The sequence below is a fragment of the Rhinopithecus roxellana genome, chromosome 9, assembly GCF_007565055.1.
Source record: "Rhinopithecus roxellana isolate Shanxi Qingling chromosome 9, ASM756505v1, whole genome shotgun sequence".
NCBI classification, from domain to species: domain Eukaryota; kingdom Metazoa; phylum Chordata; class Mammalia; order Primates; family Cercopithecidae; genus Rhinopithecus; species Rhinopithecus roxellana.
This window is the reverse complement of record NC_044557.1, coordinates 135,833,450-135,851,145: the sequence shown is the minus strand read 5'-3', so window position 1 is coordinate 135,851,145 and position 17,696 is coordinate 135,833,450. Positions and strand designations below refer to the sequence as shown.

At 35.0% G+C, this 17,696-nt stretch overlaps 1 protein-coding gene across 2 annotated transcripts in view; it reads left to right on the top strand.

Moving 5' to 3' along the window:
* The window catches only part of FZD3 (frizzled class receptor 3), a 71,070-nt gene extending 55,802 nt beyond the window's left edge, over nt 1–15,268 (top strand). For both annotated transcript variants that reach the window (XM_010370909.2, XM_010370910.2), the window contains 3 exons: nt 2,310–2,458; nt 6,637–6,870; nt 13,619–15,268. In XM_010370909.2, the coding sequence (XP_010369211.1) occupies nt 2,310–2,458; nt 6,637–6,870; nt 13,619–13,832 (597 nt within the window). In that variant the 3' untranslated portion in view covers nt 13,833–15,268. The remainder of the gene's footprint in view (nt 1–2,309; nt 2,459–6,636; nt 6,871–13,618) is intronic.
* Nucleotides 15,269–17,696: the final 2,428 nt, after the last annotated feature.

Here is a 17,696-nt window from a genome sequence, read left to right as displayed (position 1 = left end):
CAACATATGAATTTGGATAGAGGAGACAGTTTAGCCCATAACAATGGTAAATGAAAAATTTTCTTTCTTATATCTACTAATTGATATTTATATATGTGAAAGTTATTTGTGTATTTTATTTCATACCTAGCCACCCTGCTTATAATTTATAATAGTTTTTACTTTATTCTCTTAGTTTTTCCAGGTATAAAATTATATTATTTATAAATAATGATCACATTGCCTCCTCCTTTCTAGTTTTTATAACCTTTATTTCTTTTTCTAATTGCAGTCTAGAGCTGTTGAAATGGTTAACTAAGAGTGGTGGCAGTAGATACTCTTCTTGTATCCCATATTTTAATGAAAATATTTCTAGTGACTTTTGGTGTTTCTATTAAGCATGATGTTTGCTTTTGGATTGAGATATAGATATATAGTGTCTTTAAGGACTTCATCTATTTGTATTTTATTACAGTTTTTAAAAATCAAGAGTGAATACTTTTATCAAATGCCTTTGTGGCATTTATGAAGATGATCATATGTTTTCCCTTTGATCTAATAATATGTTGAATTTATAAATAAATTTACTAATATTGAACCATCCTTGCATTCCCCTCTTTGGTCCTGGCCTATTCTTTTAATTTGCTGTTGAATTCTGTTTGCATACAAATTCCTAAATGAGACATAAATAAATAGTTTCTTTATGGAGCCTTTGTTAAGTACGATTTTATTCTTGCTTTATATCAATAATTTTAATAGCTTTCTTTTTGTGTGTTTTCAGACAGTTTGAAATTATGTGTTCTTTAATGGTTTATTAGAATTTTCCTGTGAAACTTTGGGTCTAGTGCTTTCTGAGACGGGGTGGCTCTTTGACAACTTTATTTCTTCTATAATATTTCTGTTTAAATTTTTTTATTTCCTCTGGAGTCAATTTTGTTAAATTACATTTTCCAATCATTTGTTTCCATTGGTTTTCAAGTCTATTTGCATGGAATTGAGCAAAGTAGTCTTTTTAAGATTCTTTAATGTTTCTCTATTTGCATCTGTTTATTATCATTTCTGTGTCTGTGTATTTGCTGTTTTCTTCCCTTTGTTGTTTTGATTAGACTGGAGTCTGGCCTGTTCCTTTTTCAGTAACCAACTTTGGGTTATTCTGCTATTTTTTGTCTTAACAAATACTTTATTTCTTTTATTTATTTATTTATTTATTTATTTATTTATTTATTTATTTATTTTTTTGGAGACAGAATCTCACTCTGTTGCCCAAGCTGGAGTGCACAGTAGCACAATCTTGACTTACTGCAACCTCCACCTCCCTGGTTCAACTGATTCTCCTGTCTCAGCCTCCCGAGTACCTGGGACTACAGGTGCCTGCTACCACGCCCGGCTAATTTTTGTATTTTTAATAGAAATGGGGTTTCGCCATGTTGGCCAGGCTGGTCTTGAACCCCTGACCTCAGGTGATCTGCCTGCGTCAGCCTCCCAAAGTGCTGGGATTACAGGCATGAGCCACCACACCCAGTCTGTTCTTCATTTTTTTTCCTTAGGTTTGCTTTATTGATTGATAATACCATTGATATTTCTAGTTAGTCATTTTATTGATTTGATTTAAGGCTTTTTGTTCTATAGAAGTTTTAAATTTTTAGTAGTCAAAACTATCAGTCTTTTCCTTTTATTGCATCTTATTTTCACGTTACTCTTTTAAAAAGTTCATCTACATCACCACCACCCTTCCCCCGCCATTGTACAAATGCTCTTCATTCTTTCCTATTTTAGAAGATGACTAATGTCAGCCAAATATCTATCATCTATCTAGATAGACAGATATGTCTCAATGTATAGAGTATAAATTTATTGTCAAATTTTCAGGAGTGTGTTTTTTCCACATAATGAGAAAATTACCTATAAAACCTTATAAGTGAAAACATCAAATTTGTAGAATTATTTTACTCTTACTTTAAAAGATTTTGGGCCGGGTACGGTGGCTCATGCCTGTAATCCCAGCACTTTGGGAGGCTGAGTCAGGCAGATCACCTGCAGCCTGACCAACATGGTGAAACCCCCTCTCTACTAAAAATGCAAAAATTACCTGGGCATGTTGGCACATGCCTGTAATCCTAGCTACTCGTGAGGCTGAGGCAGGAGAATTGCTTGAACGTGGGAGGCAGAGGTTGCAGTGAGCCAAGATCACACCATTGCACTCTAGCCTAGGTGACAAGAGCAAAACTCAGTCTCAAAAAAAAAAAAAAAGAAAGAAAAAGATTTCATAATGGCCTTTAATAGAAAGTTATTTTTATATATTTAAGATGCTTTTCTTTCTGTTCTTCCAGGTTACTCAAATGAGTCGTCCAGACTTGATTCTCTTTCTGATGAAATACTTGATGGCTCTCATAGTTGGCATTCCCTCTGTATTTTGGGTTGGAAGCAAAAAGACATGCTTTGAATGGGCCAGTTTTTTTCATGGTCGTAGGAAAAAAGAGTAAGTTGAAATAAATTATCACAGTGTTCACAAACCTCACATTTACGTATTGTGTGTGTGTGTGTTGCTTGTGTTAAAATGACTTGGATTTGGAGAATTAGTCAAACAAGACTATAACATTTTCAGCAGTATCCAGTTATGACTGGCACAGTAGCATGTCTTAATTTAAAACTAAAAACTTATTTTGAGAAGATGGCCAAGTAGTCCAGAAGATGACCAAGCCTCCTGTACTAATTCAGAATATTTGAAGGAAGTCCAATCTTTGTGAAAAAAATTCAAATTGTAATTTTCTTAAAAGGAAATTAATGCTTTTCTCTACATTCTTATCTGATCTTCCTGATATTCCTTTGAAGGCTGACATATATTCTTATCTCTCTTTTACAAGTGAGAAAACCAAGATAGTGGTTAAGTGCTTGGTCAAAGTCACACAGGTATTTACTGATAAGAGCTAGATAAACTTCTATCTCCAGTTGTCCATTGTTCTTCCAAGTGTACCAAAAGTGACATAAAGAAATACTCTTATTCCATTCTAATATGGTACATGTTAAAGCCAAATAGAAAAATGATATTAGTAGATTAATTGAAATGTTTTAGAGGTTATTTAATTCATAGTTGGCCATACTGCATATTACAGTGTGATTTGAGGACATACTTAAGTAATCTTTAAATGTTTGTACCGTAGTTTGTAAAACGAAACAAGACCCTTCAGTTTTCACAGTGGAACAAATGATTTCAAACTCTACTTAGTTTTAAGTCTCATAGGTATCTCTATCTGAGTTATCACAAACTCTAAGTTAGTGGATTCTATATTTCTTATGATTTTACTTAACCTAGGATCCATGAAAGAATGACTTTTTTGTGGGGTAGTCTGTAAATATTTTAAAATTATATGTAGAATGTGCCTAGTATTGGTTAATGTCATTTTCTCATATGATACAATTTGAAGTTACTTTAGTTTCTGCCTTACTAAAATACCAGTCAGTAATTAACAATTTCTGTTATACAAATTATGTTAACATCACAGCTTAATATACAGTCAGCCTGTTGTATCTGGGGGTTCCATATCAGTGGATTTAACCAACAATGGATCAAAAATATTTGGGAAAAAAAAATTCAAGAAAATTTCAAAAAGCAAAATTTGAATTTGCTGCATGCTGAGCACTACACTGAATCTATGCAAATAAAGTGATGTATTAGGTACTGTAAGTAATCTAGAGGTGATCTAAAGTATACAAGAGGTTGTATGCAAATACTATGCCATTTTATATAAGGACTTGAGCATCCTTGAATTTTGGTACCCGCAGGGGGTCCTGGAACCACTCTCTTGAGGAAATTGAGGGACGACTGTATACATTTCTTAGTCTGATATCTGAGACTGCTACTAGTGATATCAGATAATGCATTTCTCCTTTAAATATAATTTCATAGAGCACAGAAGGAAAGAAGGGGATGAGCTCACTCAATAGCAACCAAAAACATTTATCTTCTAGACATATTCATTCTTTGAACAACGAGAACACTTGGATACAGGAAGGGGAACATTACACACTGGGGCCTGTTGTGGGGTGGGGGGAGGGGGGAGGGATAGCATTAGGAGATATACCTAATGTAAATGACGAGTTAATGGATGCAGCACACCAACATGGGACATGTATACATATGTAACAAACCTGCATGTTGTGCACATGTACCCTAGAACTTAAAGTATAATAAAAAAAAAAAAAAAGAAAGTCTTGTTGAATGCTTACTATGTGCCACCAACTACTTTTGGATACCAGTGATTTGATAGCAAACAGAACAGGCCAAGACCCTGCTCTCTTAGAGTTTCCTCCCTTTTGGGATTTACTGTGATTTATTTGTGTATTCTTTGGAAAACTGTATTGTAATCACAGTAAAACACGATGCTGAGGAAAGGACTTGAATTAAACATTCCTGGACACCTCTGGGCCGTATATAAATAATTCTATAATAGAGTTGCATTAGAAATTCCAGATAGAGCTAAACTGAAGCCTTCCTTATAGAGATTTAGCCTAGTTAGTTGGCGGGGATACTGGTTGGGCCCAAATCCTTCTGAAACTGGTTAAAACTCTTGGGCCCTTCCATTTGGTTTTCTGCAGCTGTGGATTTCCAACCAACAGTCCTTGTCATCTTCCCAGCCAGAATGTGCTCTGAGCTGGAGTGGCAGCCCCTTATTCTGGCATTCAAGAGCGTGGGCACCCTTTGGCTATTTCTAGCATTTGTCTGGTATAAGATATCATAAGATAATCATAATAATGGGTACTAATTTATTGGGCATATTTAATACTCAAAGCACTGTTCTAAGCACTTTACACATTAAATCATTTAATGCTATAAACAGCCTTGTGAGGGAGGACATCATTTTACAGATAAGGAAACTGAGGCATAGAACCAAGATTTCATAACAAGTGATTGCTGACTTATAGATTCAAACCCAAACAGTCTGACTCCAGAGCTTTGTTTTTAACTGCTTTGTTATACTATGTTGTAGACTGGTTTCTAACATTGTGCTAATCAAATTAATGTTTTCCCCTTAAGTGAAGCCAGATTTAAGACCATACTTATGCTAATAATTCTGACATAGATTTAAATATTTTTAGAAATCCTCTTTTGGATTACCTGGGTCATTTCACTTAATTTCTCTGGACATTATCTGTAAAATGAGGGGACAAACCTTCACCATTTGAACGTGAGTTAAACTTTTGGGACAACTAGAAGTCAGTTTTAAGCAAGTTTAGAAAATAAAGTCAACAACCAAGAATGACTTGGTAGGATGTATGTATATATGAATAAGGTCATTGATGACAGAGGAATGAATCCTGATTTTTTTTTTTTTTTTTTTACTATTTTTGACTTGTTCTTTTTTCTGTCATGTTTTTGACACTTTTGTTTTCCAGATATATATAAACACTGTTTTATCATTACCTTGTGATTAGCCTCTAAGACTTTAAACTTAAGTTTGATCCTTGACTGTTGGTTTTGTTGTGTGATTTTTTGAAAGTTCTTTAATCTCTTAAAATTTTAGTTTCTTTGTCCATGAAACGGGGATTACAATGTCTATTATTAATAGATATCCAATATTCCCTTAGAAATATACTCTTAGGACATGAATCTCTGTAATGATGACATTATTAAGGGGATTCAAAGAAGAATATATATAAAGTACTCGATAAATACTAGACTTCCTTCAGCCCACCTACCCCAACATGAAAAACAACAGCAATAATGACAATCCTTTTGTAATGTGAAAATTTATAATATATGTAATTTCTCAATATATGATCCAGTCTTTATATGCTGGAGTTTTATTTTTGAAGTGAAATTGATTATCTGATTTTAACTTTATGATTTTTGATAGTAAGTCCTTTATTTACATAATCCAAGACACTAACCTTTACAACTGTTTAGCTCATGTATTAATTTAATTACTGCCTTGTTCATCATAAGCCATCTGTCTACTTAATCCTTTGATAGCAGTTAGAATTTTTTGTTCTTGACAATAATTTTTCCCCTAAATATTTCCCTTTAAGCTTCTAATATGTCTGAGACTTAATTGTAACTTTAATTTTTCATTTTGTTTTATTCTAATTATGACTGCTCATGTTTATTCCAGCACTAGACAACTGCTTCTGCATAAAATCAACTCGTAGACTGAAACAACTGCTCTTACAACTTAAATGTTGTATCCATGCTACAGTGAAGCCTCTACTAGTTATATAAACCATGCAAGAAAACAATTTTTCTATTTTAGAGTTATATCTTCATAATAGTTCAGTGTCTTGAGAATGACAAATTTCTTTGGCTGAAAGGGACCTTTTAGAAATGATGAAATTGTATACCTTCATTTTATAGATGAAGAAATGAAAGGAAGAGGAGATGACATGCTTAAGATCACGTCTTTATTGATAAAGTTGGAACTAAAATCCTGATTTCCTTATTCTAACACAGGCCTTTTTCCATCATACCACCTTAGGGGACAGATTGACATGGATTGTTGTTGTAGTCTTTCCTCTGTCAACAATGTTTCTTCATATCAGTCCTATAGATCTAATTTGGCGAGTAATTAATTTCAAGAATAATATCAGTGTTGCACAGAAGTATTGCTTATTGGTCTGTGGGAAGATTGGTATGTATCTTAAACTTACTGTTTTGTTGTCTAGGATAGTGAATGAGAGCCGACAGGTACTCCAGGAACCTGATTTTGCTCAGTCTCTCCTGAGGGATCCAAATACTCCTATCATAAGAAAGTCAAGGGGAACTTCCACTCAAGGAACATCCACCCATGCTTCTTCAACTCAGCTGGCTATGGTGGATGATCAAAGAAGCAAAGCAGGGAGCGTCCACAGCAAAGTGAGCAGCTACCACGGCAGCCTCCACAGATCACGTGATGGCAGGTGAGTTTTGTTAGTAGTATAGTTTATTTCATAAGCTGAATTATGGTCATACAGCTTAAGAAAGAAGAGCAGCCAATTCTGAAATAGAAGTTGAACATAATTAAGCCTTTGAACTTTGCTAGATAGAGTTGTCCAGACTATAGTCAGACTTAAAGTCAGTCAGAGTTGTTTAGATTTGATGCGGTAAGCAATATGGGAGTTATTGTGGGAGATTGAGCAGGGAGAAGACAGGGTAAAAGTGGTTATTTTAGTAAAACTAATTTAGTAAACAGCTATGGAACACCTACTACATCTGGCACTGTGCTAGGCCCTGAGAATACAAAGATGACTTAGGCATGATCTTTGCTCTTAATAAGCTCACGGTCTGTTGAGAAAAAAGTGTAGTCCGTTTGTGGTTTAGAACATGGATCTGGAATGATAAGCCTCAGTTTCCTCATTTATAAAATGAAAATAGTAATGTCTGCCTCTTTAATAATGTTGTACAAATTAAATGAGATAGCCTACCTAATTCCTTGGAACAGTGCCTGCCTCAGTGAGTACATCATACCAGCTTCTATTATTATTGTAATTGACAAAGTAACATATAAGTATGATAGTATAGTTCAGGAGTTAGCAAATGTTTTCCATAAAGAGCCAGATAGTAAATATTTTAGGCCTTATGAGCCATATAGTCTCCATTGCAACTATTCGAGTCTGCTGTTGTAGCATGAAAGCAGTCGTAGATGATATGTAGTCAAATAGAAGTAACTGCATTCCAATAAAACTTTATTTGCAAAACTAGGATTTGGCCAGCAGGCCTTAGTTTGCCCACCCCTGTTTACTAGGTACAGTAGTAGCATAGAGGAGGGAGTGATTAATTCTGGTGGCTGGGGAGGGGGTTGGTTTCACAGAGAAAATGTTTGAGAGAAGCCTGGCTGTGCGTTTCTTGTTAAATTTGAAAAATGAGACACTAGAATTAGAAACTGCTTGGGATTTTTTCAGTAATTTATTTGAGAGATGATAAAGGCTTTTGGGAGAATGGTGGCAGTGGGAGGAGAGGAAGAGCTGACCTGAAAGATATTTAGAAAGAAGAAATGCTATAGCCAGGTGTGGTGGCAGGCGCCTATAATCCCAGCTACTCAGGAGGCTGAGGCAGAAGAATCACTTGAACCCCGGGAGGTGGAGGTTGGAGTGAGCTGACATCATGCCACTGCACTCCAGCCTGGGCAACAAGAGCAAAACTCTGTCTCAAAAAAATAAAAGAAGAAATGATAGAGATTGGTAAGAAATTAATATTAGCAGCTGGAGAAAAGGAATGTGCTAAAGTTTTTTTGGTTTGTTTTTGTTTTTGTTTTTTGTTTTTGTTTTTGTTTAAGATTTCTAGTTTGGGAAACTGAAAGAATGAAAATTATAATACCTGCAACTGACAGGATTCTGTTTCCACAGCTGTTTCTGTCCTGTCAGTCTCAGTCTTCTCCCTGTCCTCCTAGTGTAAGATCCGATTCTCTGTACTTTCCTTTTTTAATCTTCTGTTTTTTCCTCTTAACTTGTTTTCTTTTACCTTCCGTTGGTCAGCTACCCCGTGTTTAAAAGAGCAGCAGTCTTTCTTTGATGCTGATTTATCTTGTATCCATTTCCTTTTCCTTTCCTGGCTAGATTTTGGAAATACCTATTTTGAATATGTTTCTTCCTAATCCATCCTTTATGCCTTGAAAGTGTAGTCTTTTTCTCCTCTCTACCTGCCTGAACTGTACCCTCTAACATCACCAGTGACTTCATTTTAACCACAAGGATCCTTGCTCCTACCTTCCTTCTTTTGTTCCACTTAGCACTCCTATATGAGAAGCATTCTTCTAAGTGCTGGGGATGCAGAGAAGGAAGACAAAAGAGTAAACAATCAATTACAATACACTTCAGTAGGTATAGTAAAAATGTGTACAGGGTGCATTGGGATCTCAGAGGAAAAAACCATTTAATAAATCATAGAAAGTGAAAGCTTCGCAAGAGATGTCTCTTCTACATTGAATAGGATTCAGAGGAGGCAGTTGGGAGTTAAAGACAAGGAAACAGCACATGCAGAGGCAACAAAGACAGGCAGGTAGTTAGGTACGTAGGTATGGCTAGAGCATAGACTGCACGTTTCGGCAGCTGACGGAGAGGAATTCATACTGAGGAGTTTGCATTTTTCCCTGACAGCAGTGAGAAACTATCATAGGACTTCAGGCATTGAAGTGAGAAAATCAGATTTGTATTTTAGAAAAATCACTTGGCAACAGCATCGGAATGAAGGAGATTGTGAGTAAGACTAGTTAGGAAGTTTCTACAGTAATTTAGGGGTCCAGCTGAAAATACTGATAAGGAGGGAAGTAATCAGAATTCTTTTAGAATATATTTATCAGTCACCACCCTCCATGAACTCAGCTTTATTTGACGTTATCGGCCTTATCCTTTCTTTATTTCTTTCTTTCATTTATTTATTTTTTATTTTTTGAGGCAGAGACTCACTTTGTTGCCCAGGCTGGAGTGCAGTGGTACTATCTCAGCTCACTGCAACCTCTGCCTCCCAGGTTCCAGCGATTCTCATGCCTCAGCCCCCTGAGTAGCTAGGATTACAGGTGTGTGCCACTATGCTCAGCTAATTTTTTTGTGTTTTTATTAGAGACAGGGTTTTGACATGTTGGCCAGGCTGGTCTCAAACTCCTGGCCTCAAGTGATCTGCCCATCTCAGCCTCCCAAAGAGCTGGGACAGGCATGAGCCACCATGTCCGGCCTGGCCTTATCCTTTCAATGATGAATGAATAATTATTTATAGTATAATACCTATGCATGTGACATACTGTGTATAAAGATGTATATGGAAGAAAAGTAAGATGTAATTTATGCATTCTAGGAGCATATAACATTATAGGAAAGATAAGTCATATACATATGAACCAATTAAATAATAGCACAAGCCAGGATATAATTAAGACAGTGAGTGTTAAAGATAATAGATGTAGAACTGCAGGAAAGAGAAAGGTCAGATTGGTTCATGAAAATATCTTAGAGGAGATAAGTAGGGTGAATGAACAGTAAAAGATGAGTTTATATTAAGTAGAGAATTTCTGAGGGCAGTTAAAAATAGATTTCAGCCACTCTCATCTGAATAGAGCTGTAGCTTAGATAAGAAAGTTTACAATCATCAATATTAGGTAGTTGGCAATTAAAATTGTGAGCTAGAATCCCTTGAGTCACTATTAAAAAAAGAACAACAGGCCAAAAACAAGACCTTGGGAAATATTCACAGTAATAATAATACAGGAAGAAGAACAATGGGCATGTGAGTCAGAGAAATTGCTTATCATTGTTTTTGTTATGATCTATTTTCTGTATAATTGTCTTTCGTCAACTAAGTTTGCAGCTTCTAGAGAATAAGAACTAAGTGACACCATATTCCTTCACAGTATCTAGCACAGTGCTAGGCATGTATATAGTAGGGAATGTACAAATCTATCAAATAAATAATGACTTTAGAAATAATGTGGATGTTTCCCAGAAATTCAGAAGCCAGAATGACAGTGGCACCCTACTGAAGGTGTTTTGTAATGTGGCGCACGAGTACTCATACTGCAGGACTCTTTGCTGTACCTAGAACTTCAGGGCAGATGTGAAAGATTCCAAGACTGTGGTGTACCAGAAGTCTGAACAAGGATTGTCGTAATTTGAAAAGCCGTCTCATGGAGATTTCCTTCTGCTTCAGTCAGTTTTTAACTTTGTGTGTCAACACTATGTTTTGGTCATTTTCTAATCATCTCATGGTATCTTGGCTGTGGGATCACACACACACACACACACACACTTCCCAATACTCACTCTGGCCCAGATTCTTTGCTGGATAATTATTGATCTCTGTGCTATATAAAACAAAATAGGCTGAGGTGAATACACCTACACACATATGTCAGCTTCAAAGAATACGTAATTGGTGGTTAGATGAGAGGGTGGGTGAAAAAGGAAGTGAATAAGTAGGTAGGTGGAGGTTTGGAAATGAATGATTAGGTTGGTAAGTGGGTGCCATGACAAGAAAAAGCTAGGGAATAAATAAGGAGGTATTAGTAAAACTACAGTTAATTCAGTTATTTAGATTAGTGATAGCAAATACTATGGAAACTCAAAAAGAGTCAGTCGTCTTCAAGGTTTTTTTATGTTGACTTTGGAAGGCACCACAGTATCTTTTTGACAACAGCAGCAAATTAACCATCCTAATTGTTTTGTCTAAGCTTATATTAAAATTTATTTACATTTTCACATTGTGTTTTACAGTCAGTGGTCACAGTGGTTTAAATGACTGTCAAAAAATAAACTTGGTAATTCCTACATACACAGTTGAGATTAAACAGTATATTTAAATTTACTTTTCTATGTAGTTGACTCTTAATTATCCAAGGGCAGGTTGTTCATATTCTAAAATGTTTTGTGGAGGCCATATGTGTCACTTAAGGAATTTAGATAAAATTAATATAGTAAGTTTTTCTATGAAAAATATTGAGTTTTTGTAACTCAAAGCTTTATATTCCATTTTAGAAAATGTTCAGCTTATATTTTTATATAGTTATTTTTAAAAGATAACTTCATATCATTACTAGAAAACTGCATCATATTTTGCTCTTTTCATTTGCCATATTTATTTGAGACAGATGCTTGGGTAGCCATTGAGAGGTGAAAGATCTCCAAATCAGCTGCCAAGTCATATTTGGAAACTTGGAAAAATCTTCTACTCAGTTTTAAGGCAACAATCATTATGCAAAATAATAATTATTAGACTAGAACAACAAGCCCATTCTGAAATGTTTTCATCTGCAAACATTGTCATTATTTACCAAAACATGCAGAACAAATTTAAAACTGTTTTAGGTCCTAAATATGAAGTTATCTTTTAATAAATGAGAAATAACATTTTACCCAATAACATGAGAAATGTTTAAAATATTTATCTTTTCATATTTAACTTTTCTTTTTTGCTTTACTGAAACAAAATACATGTTTTTGTTTTTTGAGACAGAATGTCGCCCTAGTCGTCCAGGCTGTAGTAGAGTGGTGCAATCTCGGCTCACTGCAACCTCTGCCTCCAAGGTTGAAGGAATTCTCCTGCCTCAACCTCCCAAGTAGCTGGGATTACAGGCACCCACCACCATGCCCAGCTAATTTTTGTATTTTTAGTAGAGACGGGGTTTCACCATGTTCGCCAGGCTGCTCTTGGACTCCTGACCTCAGGTGATCTGCCCTTCTCAGCCTCCCAAAGTGCTGGGATTACAGGCCAGAGCCACTGCGCCCGGCCAAAATACATGTTTTTTTAAAAAAATAATTTTCAAAGGACTTCTCAAGTTTTAAACTCTGATCTAATGAAAATATTACTAGAAGATCACCTCTGTGGTGTATGAATGTATCTTTAAATTTTATAAATCACACTGAGTCATGAAATTTGTTACAATTATTTTTGTGAAGGAATGGTGGATTAACACTTTCTGACAGCCAACAGATCTGCAGCTGCTTATGATTAGTTTTTTTGATGACTGTTTAAAAAAAAAAAAACCTAGCCTGCTATATATTATTTTTAGAAACATTACTTAAAACTTAATGTTAATTAAAGTTATAGATTATACTAAGTTTTCTTTGAGGTTTATTATCCTAAATCAAATACTTTTACAAAATGGTATACATATAGGTGTAAGTATAAACAAAAAGTATTTTAAACAAATACTTCTTGAGGCACTAGGGATTAAAGGATAAAATATGGTCCTTACCTTGAAAGAGCACACTATAAAGCCAGAATCATTGATAAATAGCATGCTAGCTCCATAAGCAAAGGCCTAATAAAAAAGTCATAATTGATTTTCCTGACCTTGACTGGCCTAGAGCTAATCTCATTCCTCATGGCAAAGCTCAGTGAGTCAGGACTGCAACAAAAGAAAATTTAACAGCTCCATTGCTGCTTTTCAAGATAAGTGCAGAGAAGGAGACAGCCTGCAGTTAGCAGAGGGAGCCCAGCTCACATACTCCAAGCTGGGTCTAGAGCTGAAGGTGCAAAGAATTTACTTTAGCCAGAATATAGGTTACAAAGTGTTAGGACGTAACTTCCAAGCAGATGTAGCTTCCATGAAGGAGCATCTTCACAGCCTCAAGCCCTGATGAGAGGTAATTAAGATAATTTACAGGTAGTTAATTCAGTTGTTAACTGGGCTATCTGGAAAGCAGCTTTCGGCACATACTGTCATCATTGCTTGCCAGTTTATTTATTTTTTTTTTAGGTTATACCAATTTCACCTCTGATTTCATATTCTCCCTCTTCCAATCAGAGTCTTTTAATAAAATTTGAGTGTACCCGTCTACTGATTATAGCCACTCTTCTTGGCTGCCAGGGACAATGCCACATTTCTTCTATTTGTTGTTACCCCTCTCCCTGAACCCACCCCATTCAAAACTCATTTGAATGACAAAAGTATTCATATCTAGTGCAGCTTTAAATCGGTCAGCCTTATTTAATCTTAGCTTCTGTCCTTTTGCAGAGAATGAATGGAACCTTAATTCTGAGTGGATTATCTCTTTTGTTGGCCATGTCAATACTTCTACAGTGTTAACGAAGTTAAGCAATCAAAAGTTGGTTATTACTTTCTCATGGTTGGTTTCCTAATAATTTCCCTTAGTGATGCGTTTTTATGAAAATTATTAGTGTTATTATATTTTCTAGTGTGTTCTGTTACCCACTTCAAAATAAACTCTCTCGTGACAGGTACACGCCCTGCAGTTACAGAGGAATGGAGGAGAGACTACCTCATGGCAGCATGTCACGACTAACAGATCACTCCAGGCATAGTAGTTCTCATCGGCTCAATGAGCAGTCACGACATAGCAGCATCAGAGATCTCAGTAATAATCCCATGACTCACATCACACATGGCACCAGCATGAATCGGGTTATTGAAGAAGATGGAACCAGTGCTTAATTTGTCTTGTCTAAGGTGGAACGCTTGTGCTGTTTAAAAAGATTTTATTCTTTGCCTTTTGCATGACTGATTGCTGTAACTCACTGTTAACATGCTTTCAGTCAACTACAGATTGTGTCCACTGGAAAGGTAAATGTTTGCTTTTTATATTGCATCAAACTTGGAACATCAAGGCATCCAAACACTAAGAATTCTATCATCACAAAAATAGTTCGTCTTTCTAGGTTATGAAGAGATAATTATTTGTCTGGTAAGCATTTTTATAAACCCACTCATTTTATATTTAGAAAAATCCTAAATATGTGGTGACTGCTTTGTAGTGAACTTTCATATACTGTAAACTAGTTATGAGATAACATTCTGGTAGCTCAGTTAAATTTCAGAATTAAAGAAATTTTCTATGCAAGGTTTACTTCTCAGATGAATAGTAGGACTTTGTAGTTTTATTTACACTAAGTGAAAAAAGAACTGTGTTTTTAAACTGTAGGAGAATTTAATAAATCAGCAAGGGTATTTTAGCTAATAGAATAAAAGTACAACAGAAGAATTTGATTAGTCTATGAAAGGTTCTCTCAGCATTCTATCGAAATAATCTTCATCCAGAGATATTCAGGATTTGGATTAGCAGTGGAATAAAGAGATGGGCATTCTTTCCCCTATAATTGTGCTGTTTTTCTAACTTTTGTAAATATTACTTTTACTGGCTGTGTTTTTATAACTTATCCATATGCATGATGGAAAAAGTTTAATTTGTGGCCATCTTTTCCCATGTAATAGTATTGATTCATACAGAACTTAATGTTCAAAATTTGCTTTGTGGAGGCATGTAATAAGATAAACATCATACATTATAAGGTTCTTTGTGGTAACCACACTTACAAAATGGCAAAACACTTTCTCTGTATTCATTGTTGTATTTTTCTACAGTGAGATGTGATCTTGCCAAAGCCACCAGACCTTGGCTTCCAGGCCCTCCTATAGTGAGTTGATTGTCTGCACTTGCCTTGCCCAATAGCCAATAGGCTACAGCTTTTGCCCCACACCCTTATTTTCAGATTCTGGATCATTCTTGTTTACAACTGAAATATATATAACCTCAGTCCAAAGTGGTGATTGATTTGATATTGGAAAATCACTGTAGCTAAATGAAGCATGATTAGTAGTCTTACTATGAATATCATTTAATCTTAAAAAAATCAAGTAAAAAATGTTTATCTGATAATGTTTAAATAATTTACAATATAAACTGTAAACCTTATTAGGCATGAAATAATCAGAAGAGAAAGAAAAATGCTGGAACATGCTGGATGTATTATGTAAAAAGCATATTTAAACAAGGGTCCTCAACCCTGACTGCAGATAAGAATCACTTGGGTTACTTCAGATGCCTAACACCTTCCTCTCATACAAGTAAGAATTGGTAGCTTTCTTAAAAAGGAAAAAAAGCTTTCCAGGTGATTCTAATGTGCAGCCTGGCTTGAAACTCACTACTTTAACTTGCCCCTGCTGATCTGATGGCATCATATATCACATGAACATCCACATGGATTCAGTCTTTGGCTTTCATATCATTATCTAATATTCAGTTGTTCTGCACCAGATGCCGAGTTCTGGGCTCCACTCCTAGAGAGACTTACTCAGTAAGGCCAAAGTGATAGGACTTTAAAATCTGTAGTTATAAAAATACTGCAGGTGATTCTTATGCAGATAATCCAAGAATCATACTTTGAAGAATTATTCTAGACTCTGAAGAGGCCTGGCTCTGCCTTCTGCTATTATAGTTTATGACCTTTAACAATTCAACTCTCCGAGTCTCAGTTCCCTTGTTTGTAAATGAAGATAGAAGATAAATACCTACTCTACCTACCTCACAAAGCTGTCAAATTAAGACCAAGTGAAAAAAACTATGTGAAAGCTCTTTGAAAACCGTAAAGCATTATGAATGATAAGGGATTAGGTTATTGTGGATTTAAGAGGTGTGAGGACTGCTGTAGTATATTCCTTGACGTGTTGAATTCATGTATACTTTCTTTCTCACCCTTTAAAACAAAAAGTGCCAAGAAGTTAGGTGTTGAAAAAGAATCTTCTCATCAGGCAGCAAAGTCAGTTTTCTGATAGTAATAATTTGTCTATTAGGTTATATATTTCAAAGTACATATATGATAATATGACTTACTCTTCATGGGAGATATTTGAATATTTGGCCCAAAATGTTTTCAGTTTTTCTCTGTGTTCGCTGCCTTGGAACTGGAGTTAATGCTCAAGGCAGGTAGGTCTGAATTCCCTCATAACTGACAATTAATAAACATTTTCTCTGAAAGCCAAACATATAACAACTCATTTATCAATAATTCATGAAGCTTTTGTCTGAGAATCTCTCCTGCAAACAGCATGAGAGAACCAAAACAAACATTCACAAATAAAAATAAGTTAAAATAGAAGGTACCAGTTTGAGCTCGAAGATGTTGTCATTCATTGCCATCTGCATTATATTATCAACTGCCAAAATGTTAATTGGTTTTCTTTTACAAGTGGGCCAAGTATAGACAGTTAAGTGAACATCACTATGAAAATCTTAACTTCGTGCTTCTACATTTTTATATATTCATTTGTATTTTCTCTATCAAATTAATTGTTGGTATGTATGGGAATACTATAGTGACTTTTCAGTTACTTTCAGTAAGTATCTTAATTTTGTCCCACAAAATTTATGTAATATTGTTAATCCATGGTTTTAAACAACAGTATTTAGTTTGGGCAGCAGTTTCAAGTCTCAGCTAGCTTAAACCAATCTGAATAAGTCTGGACGGTTTTCCTACCATATGTTTAACTTTGATTGGCATATGATAATGTTTAGTGTTTTCTTTTTTCAGTTGACAACTGAGAAAACAATAGTTCTAAAATGTTAATATATTATCAAAAGCTTTTCAAAAAGTACTTTGATTTCAGCAACATTGTTTTATTCAATAATTAGACAAAAGATCTAAGATAATATTAAACTCAAAACAATTTGTTTCAAAGAACAATTGGTCAGTAACTCAGCTGGCACAGGGCTTCATACACAGTTTTTCAATAAATATTTAAATGAACAATTCTTGTTACACAACTTGCTTTTACTCTAGTACTGAGTCTCACATCAAAGAAATTGGAAAGATCTAAATGTAACCTATGTGAAAGGAAGTCTCTGCTTTACCAGAATAATATATGGCAGTTAATAAGCGTGTAAAATACACCGAATGAAACATATTTTGTATAGATAACAGTCCATGTCACTATTGTAATTAAAGAAATATATGTACAGACATGTACCAATCCTTTTAATTAATTTTAGCAGATGAAGAGTGATTCTTAGAAGTGAGTAATTAGACTCCTTTTAGTCTTATGCTGTTAGATCTTTGTGGACCAGTTGGGTAAATTAATCTTAAAATCAACCTTCCTTTTTCTCTGCTCTTAGAGCAGATTTATAAAAATTCTAAGAATGTGTTCAAATTAGAAAAATTTACTACATTTTAACCTACCTCATCAATTTCTTTGTGATAATAGCTGGAAATAACTCAAATTGTACCCATCTTAGTTTAGGCTATCTCTCTGAAATGAAAGGAACAACTTAATTTTTTTATGTAAATTAGTGAATCATTTGCTGGAGCTTAGAAAATATCAACATACCAAAATTTCATTATGATGATATTTATATTGCTTTTTGACATGCCAAAGGTACATTTACATATTACCATATTTGGATGACTTACGTAGTCTAGTGTAATGAAAATTCCCATGGGATTGGAATTTAACTCATGATGTCAACTGGGCTGGTCATTTAATTTCTCTGAGTCTTTGTTCAGTGTAAAATGTGGATAAGGTAAG